The 16,881-nt window shown below is 47.2% G+C and overlaps 1 protein-coding gene across 3 annotated transcripts in view; it reads right to left on the bottom strand.

The window, feature by feature from the left end:
* Positions 1 to 16,881, bottom strand: part of CACNA2D3 (calcium voltage-gated channel auxiliary subunit alpha2delta 3) — an 833,176-nt gene that overhangs the window by 379,226 nt on the left and 437,069 nt on the right. For all 3 annotated transcript variants that reach the window (XR_007191727.2, XM_057311802.1, XM_057311801.1), the window contains exons 10-11: positions 14,265 to 14,354; positions 5,968 to 6,081 (exon numbers count right to left, since the gene is read on the bottom strand). Coding sequence is in view for 2 of the 3 variants with exons in the window: in XM_057311802.1 (XP_057167785.1) it covers positions 5,968 to 6,081; positions 14,265 to 14,354 (204 nt within the window). In the remaining variant the exon portion in view is untranslated. The remainder of the gene's footprint in view (positions 1 to 5,967; positions 6,082 to 14,264; positions 14,355 to 16,881) is intronic.

Raw genomic sequence — 16,881 nt, 5'->3', positions numbered from 1 at the left:
ATCCTGGCTCAGGGGACAGCCTCTGTGTTCGATGCTGGCTTGTCAGTTCAGCTCCAAATGCTAGTCGTGGAATGCTGACTCAGTTACGCAGCCTCAGTTTCCTCTTTTGTATAAAGGGGATAGAGGAGTACTTGCCTCTTGGTTTTCTGTGCAAATTAAATGTATGTACAGCCTTTAGAACGGCGCCTGCCCCTTGATAAGAATTAGCTCTCATCGGTTTTGTATATACATTTTGGCACAAGAAAGCAGTTGAAGGCATTCTCTCATTGAGGGAGATTCAGGCTCAGGGAAGTGTTGGGAGCGTCCTGATGCTGCCTGCGCTCCTCATCACAGACCCACGTGAAGAATAGATTGTGCAGGGACGTCTAACAGGCACAGAAGGGTCGCTGTTCGCGCTGCGCGCCCAGGCAAGGTTCCACCACTGCACCTACAGCAGAGGTGAGTGGAGACGTGGTGGGTTACATGGCGGCTGCAGCCACGTCTCCCTCCCCGGGATATCACGCGCAGCAAAGAGAGTGGTCAGCCCTGAGCAGGTGGATTCTGACAGGGATCCCGGGTATCCCACTATCCTTGGATTCAGGGAGTCTCTGGCTTCCTGGGTCTCTGCAAAGAGGGAATGTGATTCTCTCCAGGGTGTTCCCTTTGTTACTCAAGTGACATGAAAGTTGTGACACTGCCACGTGCCCCTGTCACCACCAAAACAGGATTCAAGGGGCAGTCAAGGTTGACACTTATGGAGACCCTACCTGCTAGACACTGAGTCCAGCCCTGGGCTGGGTACCGGCAGCACATCCCCTTCTGAATGGCCCTAGCATCGTGTCCTGTATCCAGGCCCTGCTGCGGCACTGACAGAAAAGGGGAAAAACAGCAATGCTCAGGCGAGGAGAGCAGAAAGCACTGCTCCAAACGTGGGAGAGACCCCAAGTCACAGAGAGAGGTATTTGCCATCAAGGCTCCCACCCCTCCGCCATTGACTATGTGGCTAGTATAGTTCATTCAAGTGGAAAAGCATAGTGGAGACGATCCTCCATTGAATTCAGCCAATGCACGGGTTTCCAAGGGCATCTCAGTGACTTTTAACAGCACACTGATTGATTCCTTTAAATCAGGGGTTGACAAACCTCCCTATAGGGCTAGAGTCTTTAAATCGCTTTCCTACCATTTTCTTACCTATCCACGCTCCATTCTGTCTTATGCAGCAGGGACGGTAATGATAAATCATTCCATGACCTTCTTCTTCTTCTTCCATTTTTTTTTTATTTTATTTCACTTGGAAGAGCAACTATATAGGTGGCAGATATGACCATTTTTCTAAATTAAATGCAGGCAGCTTTATTTCTTGAGCAGATCCTGGAATGAGTCCCTTCCATGTTGAGAAGTTCATATTTTATTCCAAGTATGTAAGAGCTGCTGTTAAGCTGCTAACCAATGGATATCAGGCAAAAGTAAATGGCATCCAGTAAACGAATAAATAGCTCCTCGTTTCTGCCCTCGGAAGTAAAATGCTGGCAAGGGACACACTGCATGGCAATCATGATGCTGTCTTCAGACTCACAGTTAAATCACCAATAACGTATTCCTTCTTCTAACTCATTCTAAAATGTTTGATTAAGCAGTTGCCTTGAGCGAGGCCCTGGTTAGGTGATAGAGAGCTTTAAAAAATGACACCGACAGGTGCCCTCCTGGCCCGCCCCCCGCTTCCCTCTGTTTTCCCCTGCTGGGAACCCAACTGCCATACAGTAGGCAAGTCTAGGCTACTGCACTGAGGGGAGAGGCCTCACAGCGTGGCCCTGGAGCATTAGAGCCCAGGTGGAGAGGCAGGTCTTCGGGAGGAGAACCAAGACAGCCCAGCCAAGCTCCCAACCTCATGCAGCTTCATCAGTGACTCTACCTGACGCCGAGTGCTGCAAGAACTACCATCCAGTTAACCCGCAGAATTGCAAGAAATAATAAATTGTTCTCTTAAGCCATTAGGTTTGGGGATGTTTTATTGTATTGCTAGGATAAATGATTTCCTCTCCTTTTCCCCTTCTCCTTGCTTCTTCTATTAGTTTTCTACTGCTGAATCACATGGTACCACAAATGTACTAGCTTAAATAAACACATATTTGCAATGCCACGTTTCTTTGGGTCAGAAGTCCGGGCACAGCTTAGCTGCGTCTTCTGTCTGTGATCTCACAAGGCTGAATCAAAGTACTGACTGGGCTGTGCTTTCATCTGGAGGCTCAACTAGGGAAGAATCTGCCTCCAAGCTCATTCAAATTGTTGGCAGGATTCATTTCCTTTTGGCTACAAGACTGAGGGCCCAGCTTTTTGCTGGCTGTTAGCTGGAGGATGTCCTCAGGTCCTAGAAGTTGCCCCCATCTCCTTGCCAGTGGGCTTCTCCAAAAGCTGCTTACTTCATCAAACTGGCAAGGAGAACCTCTCTGCCCTCAGGGAGTGTCCAGGCCCTCTTTTAAAGATCTTCTAAGTAAGGCTCACCCAGGATATCCTTTTTGATTAGCTCAAACCAACTAACTTGAGACCTTGATTATATCTGCAAAATCCCCTCACCTTATTATATTCTACTGGTTAGAATCAAGTCACAAGGCCCACTCATACTCAAGGTGAGGAGATTATACAGGAGGTAAACACCTGGGAATGGGAATCATGAGGCCACCCTAGGGTCTCTATGCCACACTTCTCAGCAGTGCTGAGTTATGGTGCGTGGTGCTGGTACTGTTCAGAGATACAGAATCTGTCCCCAAGGACTCACCAAACCAATGAAGATGAAAGATAGGCCTAGAAGTAATTACAGTGCTGGACAGGAAGCTATACCTCCCCTCTGACAACCCTGAGGGAGCCTGAAGTTTAGGGCTCAGATAGACAAGATGGCCTCTGACCAGAAGGGAAGAGGGAAAGCTTCGGGCAGACCCTAGACGAAAGAATGAAGGCCCCAGAAGCTGGGGAATACAAGCCCTGCCTGGGAAACAGCAAGTACCCTTTAACCCAGAACCCCCTACCTGTGGGCATGTCAGGCACAGGAGTGAAGCAGGCTGGGAGAAGACAGAATGATGAAGTCATGGTCAAAAGCATGCACCTGCCATCTCAGAGGGCAGCCATGTCTCAGCTCCAGGAATTTCTTATTTTTTATTTTTTTGCCATATAGGAATGTTGTCTCCCAAGTGCCAAGTGTACCCATTTATGAGAGAAATGAAAACTTGAAAATTTTATATACTCTCTCCAGATTTTTAAATGACAATCAATAATTGGCGATTTTTTAAGCAAAGCCTGAGCCAAGAAACACATACTGTGCGCTGGATCTGACTAAAGGAACCGGTTCTTGTAAAGTAAACAGAAGGAACAAAAGTAGCCGAGCCCACGGAGGAACCAAACGCTGTTCCTTGGGCTGTTTCTTACTTCCGGAAGTCGTTCCCCAAGTGTGCAGCATCCACATCACCGGGGAACTTGTGAGAAATGCACATTCTCAGGCCCCAGCCAGCCCTACTGGATCAGAAACTCCCCACATGGGGCAAGTGGTTGGTGTTGGAGAAAGTCCTCCAGATGATTCTGATGTTCGCTAAAGCTTGAGAAGCACAGTCTTATGGGAATCACATTCCAGCCTTAAGATCATTTTCCTTTCTTCTGAATCTGCTTCCTGTTTCTATAATCTTGAAGATTGCCAACTACAGCATGACAGAACCCTCTACTAACTATCTAATGTTCAGAATAACAGAGAAGAGGACTGCTTAGACATTGCTCCTCATCTCCCTTTAATACAGGGTTAAATCACCCTGGGGATCCATGCAGACTCATCACCTGCACCTCTACAGAGAAGTCATGAAGAAGAATGTGTATGTGTATGTATATGAATCCACAGAACTCTCCAGAATGGAACAGGAGGGACGGGATCCTGCTATTAATTTCTTAGCGCAGAAGACTTTCTTGCTACAAAGGCAAATCTGCTTCGACTTGATAATAACTTTCATAAGTAGATGAAGCTCCTTGATGTAATGTTGAAATTTCTAAGATCCTGGTTCCAATCAATCCAAGAAAGCACCTGGCCGAAAAATCAGCATGGTACCTTCGGCAAGATACGTTTAAATTTGTGTTTTATCTGAAGAATTGTGACTTCGTCCTATGCCTCTCCCTGCAAGAAAGGACTGGATGTTTAAATACCAATATTACTGGGCAACTTCTATCCATCAAGTATCACCATGTGGGAGGGATTCATAGGATTCAGCATGTGAGACTCAACTCATAATTTATTTGGTCTTAATGGAGCTGCTTATGAAAAGTCCCCTTCACTTTCTTCTTTCATGTAAGATGGTCCTAAAGAATTCAAAATATCCTTCAACATGCTACGCAATGTCATGGCATCTGCAAACATTCTATATGACTACAAAATGTCCATGGCCCTACCCATGTTTACTAGTGCTGTGGCCTCCCACCCCACCGGGCCCCTCCATCACTCAGCCACACCTTAGGGTTGTGCAGTAGATACTGGCCACGTGTCCAGCACTGTGCTGTATGCTCCAGGGGGTCCACACGTATCCAGCACATTCCTCCCTTCACATGACATACGTCTATCCAAGAATTAAATCTGGCCTCTACCTGTCCCTGGAAATTATCACCTGAAATCCTACATCTAAAATACGTTGTCCAACAGTGAATCCCCAACTTATTCGAGGGTTGGGTTCTAACGGCAGCACTTATTGTGGGAGCTGCAATCAGCCAAATTTATTCCTGGACGTTCCTAAGGCCTTGGGCAGGGGCCACATCAGAGTCCCACATTCTCTTAGGAAGCCCGGCATGACTAACTCTCCCTCCAGCCTCAGCGGTGATGGCAGTTCCTAAGGTTGAGCACCAGAGAAAGGATTCGGCATCCATTTAAGGACCATGTTGTACAAAATGGACGTGTCTTTAATAAGCAGACACACACTTGATGAGGTGAGATGTCAGTGTTAGCAGAGAAATGTGGGGACCAAGAATGACTAAGGGAACATAGAATGACATCTCATGCTCCCTCAAGGGTACATACTCTGTGGACACAGCTGAGGACACAGCTGTCATTTGTCTTCTCTTTCTTTTTGCCAAGCATGTATGGTTGGCTCAGTTCCAAGAAATTAAACACACAATGTAGGAAAAGTAGGACAGACTTGGTTTGAATTGTCTCATGTACTTATAGACTCAGAGTAATGCTACTGGCTCGTGGGACAGGAGAGAGCCTTTGTGCTACCCCTGGGATAGCACCCACTCTGACTGACCTTTTTCCTGTGAAAAAGGATTACTACCCCACATCGGTAGACATTTTGATTCTGTAGGTATGGGATAGAGTACAAGTATCCATAACTTAATTCTCCCCAGAGAATTCAGACTAGCTAACAGCCTGAAGAACGTCTGGGTTTAGGCACTCAGAGGCACCAAAAATGTTAATATTCATCATTGATATCCTAACATATGGTTCATCAAATAGATAAATGTCAACCTGGAAAGCAAAGAAGGAATTAGAATAGAGAGCAAGCTTTGGCAAGGGTGGGGGAACATCCCTCAGGGATGGAGAGAAGCTTCGGGATGGTAATGAGGCTGGAGAAGGAGGAACCATAGAAACACGGAAACATCCAGGAGATGGCTGTGTGGCCACCATGGCTGACTTCACCATCTACAGATGCTGGACTCACCACGCAGCTCTGGCTCCATGGAAAACAGAAGTGCTGCCCAACATGGACGAGGAACACAATTAATCTTTTCACTGAACACATCGACCATGTCTTTACAGGTTTCTTCTTTCCTCCCAAAAAGTTTCATTTTCAAAACAAGAAAAGCCATCATATTTGGTTTGGTCAACCAGAAGACACAAGACTGAGAAACCATAAGTCGTTATGAGATTAAGTTCAGACGGGGCACCTAACCCTGGACAACCTGGGGGTGACAGCACAACACAGATTCTTCGTCAACTGCGCTGCCCGGCCGGCATCAGCAACTTACCTTGCGCTCTGGCCAATTGTACTTCGCGAAGATAGTATCATAGGTGTCCACCGCCCCATCGGTGATTAGCATGATGGCCTGGATGCAGATGCTTCCTTGTCCTGTGTGGTTGAACTGCGGGAAGAAATAAGTTCACACTAAAAACCACACCAGAGAGTTCTGTGCATCCATGAGACTCTGGAGGCAGGAGGGCTTGGGAAGCCTCTCGAAACAAGAGCTCGTTCGACAAGACAGAACCGACACAATATGCTTTTCCCCGTGCATTCACCCTATTTGCTTTGATAAATTGGAATTAAGTACTGACCTCAGAGGGGATTTCTGAAAACACACACAAGGTGGGAAGTGAGATTCTAGGACAAATAACCTGTCTTACCTTCAAGCAGGTAGTGTCTCAGAATACAAGCCCCTAAGACATTGGCAAAGTCACCCTTCAGGAACACATGAGCCGCAGAATAGCGGCTGGCAATGTCTCTTTCAGAATCTAAAGGAGTCTGGTTTGATGCATTATATAATGCAATCAATGAGGTTTTGGACACATGGAGAATAAAGTCAGGAACATACCAATTCAGACTAGAAGCCTAAGCACTGTTTTTGTAGGGTTTGTTTCAAATATATATTTGTTAGCATATAACATTATATAATAGTTTATATACCTCACTATGTATGGCAGACTGGAATTCCAAGATTGTGCCCACTGGTGTGCAAGACCCAAACTTTCTTCAACTTTCAGTTTCATGTGGCACTGTAAAAGTTCCCAGCCTTTGTGAGTGGTAGACTGGGGTGGATTGGCCACCAGAACTCAGTGTCCTTCCTTTGAATCAGGGGTGAAGAATTTCCTTAATGAATGCTATTAATGCTGCAATTCAAAGCAACACCATGTCCTTTAAAAACCCTACAATTGGAGCACCTGGGTGACTCTACCTTCAGCTCCGGTTCCTGGGATCGAGCCCTGTGTTGGGCTCCCTGCTCAGTGGGGAGTCTGCTTCTCCCTGTCCCTCTGTTCCACCCCCCACTCATGCTCTCTCTCTCACTCTCTCTTTTTTCAAATAAATAAATAAAATCTTAAAAAAATAAATAATCAAAATAAAAATCCCTACAATTAACATGACAGTGCTGAGGCATGAAAACATACAAAAAGTCTTTAACTTTCAGTAGCGAAAACTCCCACCATCGTAATTGGTGAAGTTTATTCGTTAATTCTAAAATTATTTACTAAGTGCCACACGGAGCTGGGGATGAAACATGCAAAAATCCCTTCCCTCATGGAGTTTATAATTCTATGTGGGGAGACATATAAAAACCAAGTAAATAAATCAATTTAATTGTATGTGTGGTAACAGTGGTGCTAAGGGATGAAAAAAGAAAAAAGAAAGCAGAGCAGGGGGATAAGAAATGGGGGGGGCAACTTTAGAAAAAACAGTCAGAGAAGACCTCACCGAGAAGGTGAGCCATGAGTGACACCTGCAGAAGGTGAGTATGTGGGGGAGGGGTGTCCCAGAGAGGGCCAAGAGCACACGCAAACGCATGGAGTGGGCACGTGTTCCAGCTGTTGGCCAAGACGCTGCGGAAGGATGGAGACTGTTCTTGGGTTTACTGCTGGTTCCTGCTGAAGCAGAGAGCTAATAAAGCTTTCAAGTTGAGATTTAATTCCTAGTCTCTGTGCACTTAGAATTCTGAAGTTGCAACTCGAGAGAGAAGACTATAACTAACTGGATGAATGGGTGCATAGAGGGATGGAGGAAATGAAGGAACAAGGGAGGGGGGAGGAGGAGGGAGGGAGGGAAGGAAGGAAGGAAGGAAGGAAGGAAGGAAGGAAGGAAGGAAGGAAGGAATTGCTCAGGGCTGTACTGGGGCTGAGCAAAGCCACTTAAAAACATGCAAGGACTGCCATACTATAGTGAAAAGCACTTCATCCCATCCTAGCACCACAAATTGCAATAAGTTCTCATTTCAGAGTGTCCTCTTCCGCATGTATAAAATGAGAATATCATGCTAACATGATTGTCAGAAGGCAGGTTAAACGTTCATTATATGCTGGGAGACAAGTATTAACTTACTTTAGACTAGCCTCTGAGGTACATACTATCATTATCGGCGTTTTACAGGTGGCGAATTTGAGGCAGGGAGAGATTAGTTAACTTGTCCAAGGTCACACAGCTCCCACCTGGAATGGCCAGGATTTAAACCCAGGCAGTCCAGCTCCAGAATCTATTCCCAGATCCAGTACACTCTATGGCCTCCCAATAATGAGATGAAGGTCCTTGAGCTGATGGAGATGCATGGAAGGGCTCCATAAATGCTCACTTTCTTCACCTGCTTCTTCCTCCCTCCATCCTTTCCAGAGTTCTAGGGTCACATGGAGTCATCAGCTCCTCCACTGAGAGTGAGTGAGTGCTCCTCAAATTCTGTGCATTAGGCACTTGCCTCACTACAGTCCTGGCCCCGGCAGCCACTCCTGCAACTCAGACTAGACTGGAGGCTGTAGTCCTTGAATTAATGAGCAGATGGGACCCCTGCTGTAATATCATAGAAATTCTCAGGTATGTACAAATACTTGAGAACTAAAGCCATCACACACAACTACAGTTCTACTGTCTTGATCAATTTAACACACTATTCCAGAAAACTCTTGCCCAGGAAGACAAAAATTGCAAACAACTTTATTGCTTATTCGAGGAACATCCTGAAGGGCCCATCAACTCTTCAATAGAAACTATCATGGGACAATTTATAACCTAAGACTCTCTAAACCCCTGACCTCAAAATCCTTCCTCTGCTACATCTACTAATCCTAAACTAGAATGTTAGGATTCTCACCCAGTCTTAACCAAGCTTCTTCCTTCTCCTCCACTATGAAAGACCCACCTTCAACCAGCCTTCATAGTCTCAGTAAATGGCCTTGTCCCTTCCACTCTGAGACACTGCTAAGACTCTATCGTCATAGTGCATTTTCTTTCTTGCTGCGGTCAGAAGAAACATCCCTGTAGTCCTGTCCTATCAACAGGTTGTTCTGGCAATGTTTGGGGGGAGTCTGCATTCAACATGGTCTTCAGACCATTGAATAAACCCACCAGTGGGCCACTGAATAAAGGTGATGTCTGTTTCAGTTCACAGAGGCCGAAGACAGGGGGAAAATCAAGACACCTTGGGACATGCAATTTGTTGGAAAAGCATCCTGGCAACATTCTCCCAAATGAAAGGCAAGGAAGAGAGGGAAATGAAGATATCTGAATAATGCAGACTGGAAGAAGGGGCTGCCCTGAGCTGTTTATTTAAAAACATCACTTTCCTCTCTGGCTGAGTCCCTGGTATTCTCTGCAGCAATCTGCAGTTGGAGAATTTTGAAGAATGCAATTAAATTCAAATGCTTTGATGAGTAATATCTCTTCTCTTCATATTTGTCTAGAACTTTTTTTTTTTTGAATAGCGGGAGTGATGAAAGTGTTTTCCATAATAATAACAATGACAAGGGCCTGATGATGAACTACAATTAGCTCAGTGATTCATCAGTTAGCAGCGAAAATTTCAATGCATCCTGACATTTAGAGCATTTGGTTGTGATTAACAGTCTTTGAAATGTCACCGAATTTTATTTAATTGGCTAAGAAAAATTTTTAAAAGGTAATCACTGCAAAGATCATATTCACCGCCAAAAAAGATAATTGCGGTTGTCACATGACAGGTTCGATGCTAACTACTGCAGCAAACTAGCTCTGTGCTCTTACAGAAACTAATGAATGCAGCGGAGATCAATAGCTGCAAGGGGCTTAGAAGTTTATTCGGATGCTCCTTTCAAAGCCGTTTGTACAACAACTGCGAGCCTTTAAGTCATCTGAGCAAATACTAACACTGAAAGGCAGGTAGTTGCAAAACAAAATTTACTTCACTTAGTTACAGTAACCTCTGAACCGTTCTGAGCCCCGGCCACAATCACACTTTCAATTGTGTGTGTACGTGTGTGCGAGAGAGAGAGAGACAGAGAGAGAGAAAGAGACAGCCACACACACATGGGGAGAATGTGTATTTGTGTGATCGAGAAATAACGATTTATTCATATTGGCTTGCAAGGGCAGTCGTAATACACAGAAGGGAATTATATCACTTAGAGGTCATATTGATGAAGTGGAAAATAGCTAAAGCTTCATTTTCATGGGAGATTAACCATCTCTGTGCTTTTCAAAATGTTTGGCTATTTAAAAGCCCAGTGGCAAGAGAGGGATGGAAATGTTTCTCTCGATGAGATAAATGTGCACTCAAAATATGGTCCCGCCCATCAACCAATCTCAAACGATGATATTTTGTAACATTTGTGTTCCTTCCATTTCTTGCTCTCTGGAATTAAACTGGACCCATTGGGTCTTCTGCCAGGCCAGACCCCAGAGGGACTTTACAGGTGAAGGCAGAGCAGAGGGGTGTGTGGAAGGTTTCCCTGGTTCAAAAATACCTCTGTCACCAGAATTTGAGGAAGGAAATCTACCACGCGTTGGTGATTTCTCTGGATCTGAGAGGTGCCGGGAGGTTAATATACGCTGTAGGCACTACAAACATATTATGCCTGAAGGTGTGCTTGGTGAGCTGTGACTTCTACAAGATTCTAACCCGGAGGTTCTGATAGGAGATAAAGAGTTCCTGAGTCAATAAGTTTGAGTACTAGCATAAATACATTTTGACAAGGTCTGTTCCCTGCAGGACTTCGGAGGCCTTGAATACGCACAGGTGCGCTGTGAGTCTCAGGGACAGGAGGATGGTATCTTGCCACCTCGACAGCACCTATACTGGAGTATCTCGGCAGACCAGCGTCAGCTGGGCGTGCAGTGGGAAACTCTGGCCTGGAAGGCTCTGGCAACAAAACTGGTAAGTGGACAGGACGGGGACAGAGAATGTCACAGGGCAAGGAAAAGGAGAGAGAGGACAATGAAGGAAAGCAGACATTCCTGAGGACTGGGACAGGAAGTAAGACCAAAGCATCAAGAGCTCGAGCTGCTTCTAGAAGCCACAGGCAACCTGGCCAGAGTTGAGGCTGCCTAGTGTCCCTGTGGTGGCAGAGATGGCACTTCCCGCCCACCCCAGCCGTGCTGCTGAATCCTCAACCCAGGTCTACCAGGCCAGGTTCCCCTCGCTCCGCTTAACACTCTGCTGCCTTTCTTCTAAGATTCTTAATGACTTCTGAACAAGAGACGTACATTTTCATTTTGCACTGGGCTTCCCCAATGACGTGGCCACTGCTAGGTCTATGCCTATCCCCATTTTACAGATCAGGAAAATAAAGGTGAGGATAAGCAGAGTTTTCCCAAGCTCACACGGCACGCTCTGACCAAGTCAGGCTTCTCAGCCCAACGTGCCTGACTCTAAAGACCACAGACTTCACATGACAAGCATCCCCCAACTCTCACTCCTTCACCACTTCTGCCAAAGAGCCAGGGAACAGAAATTCGCTGCAGGGCCCTTTCCAAATAAGGGACTCACCAGCTCAGAGTAGCCTCCCCCTGCTGTAGACACGAGGCTTTTGAGATAAAAAAGAGAACCAATTTTATCCTTGTGGAAGTCCATCCAATATGACCCTCTAGAAAGAGCCTGCTGAAGATACAGAGCTTGGCATCTCCAAGCCCTGAGAAGGTTCCAAGCCCTCTCCAGGGCTCAACTCAGAATTTCAAGGTGCAGCTTGGCCTTTTGCTCTGGTCAGCTATGTTCACAAATTATTCATGAGCTATTAACAGGGATGGGCTGCCCCAAACACTGAGCCTCACCTAAATGTGAATTCTCTGTAGCCAACAGCCCCGGGCGGCAAAACAGGAAGGAATAGCCGTGGGTTTAATCTGCGTTCAATTCAAGGTGCTGATGTGGCACCTTACCTCCTGATTTCTCCCTCCCCTACCGTCTTGACGCTGGCTCAGGACCAAAACCTAAATGGCCTTCTGTGTGCCAATAGGTATTTTTGGTAAAAGGGAGTCCAGAATTAGGGCCCACCGTCGGCTTGAGAGGGCAGCGTCGCTGAGTATGAAAAGCTTGAGTTTTGGAGTTGGGCACAATTGACCCCCAGGACGAGCCTTGTGACGGTGTGGGTGGGTGGGTGGGTGCTCTCCTGCAAACTAACAGCCTGGGCCCCACACAGCTGCCTCAAGACTGAGCCGCTAGCAGCTCTCCCAGCTGCTGCAACACCTCAACAGAGCTGTCGCTCCGTTTAGCGCCTGTTTGCGCTCAGTACCACCCCACGCCTTTCCCTGCGTTCCACAGTTTCTAGGCTCCCCAGGAGTTTGGACCGGGTTCATCCAAAGGAGACTACTACAGGATGCAAGGGAGAAGCCAAGGCTTTTCTCAGTGATGTCTCCCTTTTTCTGATCTGGGGTCATGGGCGCTTTCTGGCAATGGCTGGTACCAGCTCCCACAGGGCAGGCCTCCCCTCCCCCACCCCATCATGACCTCAGCCCTCATTGGGCAGCCCTCCATGGTTCGATTCCCATCCAGATGGCCACAGACAGGAGGCTCCTATGGTGTCCCTCCCTCCTGTTGTCCCTCCTACCCTAGAGAGGAGCTGCCTCCTGCTGGTGCTAACCCCAGGACTGTTTCATTCTCTGTTTGGTTTCTGAGCTCTTCCACCCCTTATGCAGCCAAAACCCTGACGTAAACCCCTGCTGTTTGACACACCTAGAGTGATTTCTATTTTTTTGCTTCTTAACATCCTAACCTAACCTCTCCCATCCAAGCCACCAGTACGTGTCACCCAGATAATGTCATGGCCTCCCTGCTATTGTCTTTGCTTCTCAGTACAGCAGCCAGAGAATTCCTGCTAAAACTCAAGTCGGTCATGTCATTCTCTGCTCAGACTCCAGTGACCTTCCATCCCACACAGAGCAAGAACCTAAGTCCCCACAGGAGTCATGTGGTCCAGCCTCTGCTCCCTCCCTGATCTCATTCCCTAGCCCTCTCTCCCCCACTCTGCTCCTCACACTGCTTTCCTCACTATATGGTAAATATGCCAAACAGCTCGGCCTCAGGGCCTTTGTACTGGTTCTTCTAGCTGGAAACTTCTTCAGTTTCCCTGTTCCCTCACTTCCTTAAGGTCTCTACTCCAACCAGGGGCACCTATGAGAGAGATCTCTCCAGACCGTGCTGTATGAAGAAGCAAGTCCTTATCAAGCTGGAACAATGGGGCTGTTGTTCTCCATAGGACTACGCACTTCATCTGCCTTTTCCCATTAGATCTGGGGTCAGCAAACTTCTTCTGTAAAGGGCCACACGGTAACTGTTTTAGGTTTTACAGACCATATGGTCGGTCTCTATTGGAACTAATCAACTCTGCCCTTGTAACGGAAGAGCAGCCACAGAGGGTACGTGATCAGGTGGGCATGAAGGCACTCCAGTAACACAAGCTTTACAAATACAGGATGCAGGCGGGATTCGGCTCATGGGCCATAATTTCCCAACCTTTGCACTGGAACATGAGGTCCATTAAAGCAAACACTTTGTCTAGTCTGTTCTCTGATGTGTTCCCAGTGTCTGGCATTAAAAGCACCCAGCCTATACCAGTTACGTAAATGATAGAGGACCTGCATTAATAAAGATAGTCATTACTTTCCTACTGCTCTTTCAGAACACAAAAGTCACATGCACTTTTCTTCTAGTTTAACACATTTGGATCCAAAGGGCAGAATCACCAGCCCGGAACCCCCCCAAAGGTTTTCATGGAATGTTAACAGGTGCTGCTTGAAAAGCGGATTCTTGTTCCAAGAAGTGTAAGGAACAGGTGGTTGAGCAGCATTCCTTCCTGTGGTGCTTCCTGGAAACTCGATTGTGCTACTGTGTACTGTGAACCTGCAAGGGGCTGGAAGAGAGAGAAGGACGGGTAGGGCACTCCCTAAGCCTACCGCACAGAGAAAGCCCTTCTGCTGAACATCGCCACGGGCAGGGGTTCAGTGTGAAACACAATGAGAAATGAGTCTACACTATGAAGAAATTGAAAGTTTCTGAGATGAGATCTGCATTGGAAGGTGTTCAAGGGTGGGTGGGTCCAGAGCCCACAAGCATGGCAGGCAAGAGCCCCGATCAGAGGGCGTGATGGGCTCCGTCCAGCGGGGATTGGTTTGGCCTCACTGGCTAGACCTGGTTCCCCAGACGACTCAAAGGGCTAGCCTCACCCTCCCATCTGGGGTCTATAGATACGATTCAATGACAGCCAGAACTGACAGAAATGCTGGTCCACAACTAAAAAAAATAATAAATAAAAAATTTAAAAATAAAAAAATAAAATTTCATCTCTTCTCTTGGACATAAGAAAGGGAATTTAAAGAGGGGCTTACGTCACTGAGAATGTTGAAGGCCTCATTCAGAGCTATATCCAGCATTCCAATTCCTTTGGCAAAAAGTTTGTCCAGATGCTCCCTGAAGTGCTGGAACAACAAAGTAGAGAATTCATTAGCATCCGAACCGTTACATGAAACGCCAACCTCAAATGAACAGGTGCGCACTAAGACCAGAGTCTCGGACCAAAATGGTCACAATGTGTTCATCCTTCAGAATTCAACACATGAGAACTATTCAAAATAAAATTTACCTTCCATATGCATTTTCAGCCTTGATTACATTCTAGGGGGAAAATTCATTGAATTATGGTGGAAAGTACTTAATTTATCTGAAGTTCTTACTTTCCTTTCCAGTTTCATCTCCCATGACCCACTCTATCCCCTTCTCCCCTCAAGTTTCCCACTGCCGATCACTCTTAGGACTCTGCACATGCTCTCCTCCCCCAGGAACCTACTCTCCATCCATTTCCTGGCTCTCCTGCCACATTTTCCTCCCACCTACTTTTGGGACCTCAGTTTGGACATCACCGTCTTTTGGCCTAGGGAAACGTCCCAGACCCCCATCTCTGAGACCGCCTCAGAAAGCTTCCTTAGGACCCCATGCTGCATCCTATCCTCAGACCCATCTTGCACTTGGCACTCTAGGTATAGAACTGCTAGTTAGATTCTGCCCCCACCCAAGACTGTGACATTCTGGAGACCAGGCATGTCTGGTGGCCTGCTCTGTCCCCCTTGATGACCACACATCTGATACACAAAAGATGCCCAAAGCATCTCCAAAGAGCAAGGATAAAGACTGGATCACAAGGTAAGAATTGTGATTACGGCAAGGGGGACACAGGCTAGAAATCAGAAGAGCTTCAAGGAATATGCAAAATGGGAACAAACCTCTTCAGAAACATCCCCAAGGCCCATCTGGCTACCCAAGGCCCATCTGGCTACCCAAGGCCCATCTGGCTATGCTGGTTTCACAGAAGCCCAGCATCAGCTGGAGAGTAAAGGCAGCGAAGGGACGTAACTGTGGAGCCGTTACGTTTCTGCTTCTGAACAAAGAGGCAAGGGTGGTGGGTCCAGGCATCTGCCCAGGGACACATGAGCGGGTGGGATGCTCACTGACCCAAAGCTCATGTCCACAGTGGCACAGCTGCTTGGCATTATTTTCCAACTGCCCTATTCCAAAACCACTTCTTTTCTACTGAAATGAATTACTCTCTCCTCAAAGGCATCCACACCCTTGTCTGCTGGAGAAACTGGATGGAGGAGTCACGAGAAGGGAGAGGGGCAGGAAGGGTGTGCTCATGGAAAATGTTGGCTGGTGATTTCCTGGCTGAGGAATGGCTTTTTTTCTCTTCCATGACCTGGGGCCCATCAACACCGCAAACATTCCATCAGCATGGTGACACCTACTCATGATGTGTCTGCCTTAGAACCCCAACACTGACGGTGGAATAAGAATACAGTGGAGAGAGAGATCCTAGGACACGGCCAATGGTTCTAAGATGCTATTCTCCCCAGGCCCCTCAGGAAGCAGCAAGGGCCACTGGTCAAGGGCGTGGGCTGCAGGTTTGCTGGCAAACTGGACTGGAAAGTTTTGGTGGGCTCCTCACAGTGATTCAGCTTTAATGACAACCAGACCTAACGTGAATCAAGACTGGATTTGAAGTTGACTGCTCACCCTGGGAATATTCATGTAACCCACAAGACCCCTTCCTGGGTCCATCCCGTCCTCACAGCAATCATGCCCTCACGCTCACCAGAGCAGCCATGGTTACGGAAACCTACTTCATGTTAGGTCCTTAGCAAATACCATGCAATTGTGTCCTCACAACAGCCCTGTAAGGTTCCATCAACCCATTTTGCAGATGGGAAGAGCGAGGCTCAGCACTGCACCCCAATTCACACACCTCCTAGCTGCCTGGCCCTCGTTCCTCCCCAGGTCTGCTTCACCCATTCTAATGCCTCCTTCTTTCTGCTATACACCTGCTACTTTGTGTGTTTGTTTGTTTTTTAGTGCTTTGAATGCCAGGCACTGGCCAGGAGCTCTTAATCTCTACACCTGGGCTACAGCAGAGTCTACGGGTGACTATCTGAGTCCACAGGCTTGTGTAAAGGGGTAGAGAAATGCTGAGGGCCAGGGACCCAGGCAAACCACACAGCCGGGAACCAAGCCTTGCGCTTCTCTGTTCTTCCTGCTGGCTGTCCAAGGCCCAGCAGGATGTTGAGCACATGACATGTCCTTCACGAGCACTCGGTGAACAAATCCAGACAGTTAACTAAATCCAAGGACGCCCAGGTGTCCTGGTTGCAGGTGGGCAGGAGGGGATCAAAACAGATCAGTCTGCCTTCTCCAAGAATCGCAGCCCTTGGAGACCTGACTCGTCGGTGAGTAACGACCATCAGGAAGGACTTAGGCTTCGCAGGCACCTCAGGGCGGTCCCCACACACCCTCCAGGACATTGTGACATGCCCATCATGCAGCCTGCAGACGGGCTGCCCTTTTACGGGTCCCAGGTTTACATTGCTGTGGCCAGACCCTGCCCTGACAAGTTCGTTCTATTCGTCTGATGTCATTTCTGTCAACTGCATTTAATTGGGCTCCGCCACACGAGTTTAC

The sequence above is a fragment of the Ursus arctos genome, unplaced genomic scaffold (genome assembly GCF_023065955.2).
Source record: "Ursus arctos isolate Adak ecotype North America unplaced genomic scaffold, UrsArc2.0 scaffold_14, whole genome shotgun sequence".
In the NCBI taxonomy this organism is placed as follows: Eukaryota; Metazoa; Chordata; class Mammalia; order Carnivora; family Ursidae; genus Ursus; species Ursus arctos.
The sequence above is the reverse complement of the archived record's forward strand: the minus strand, read 5'-3'. Positions and strand labels throughout refer to the sequence as shown.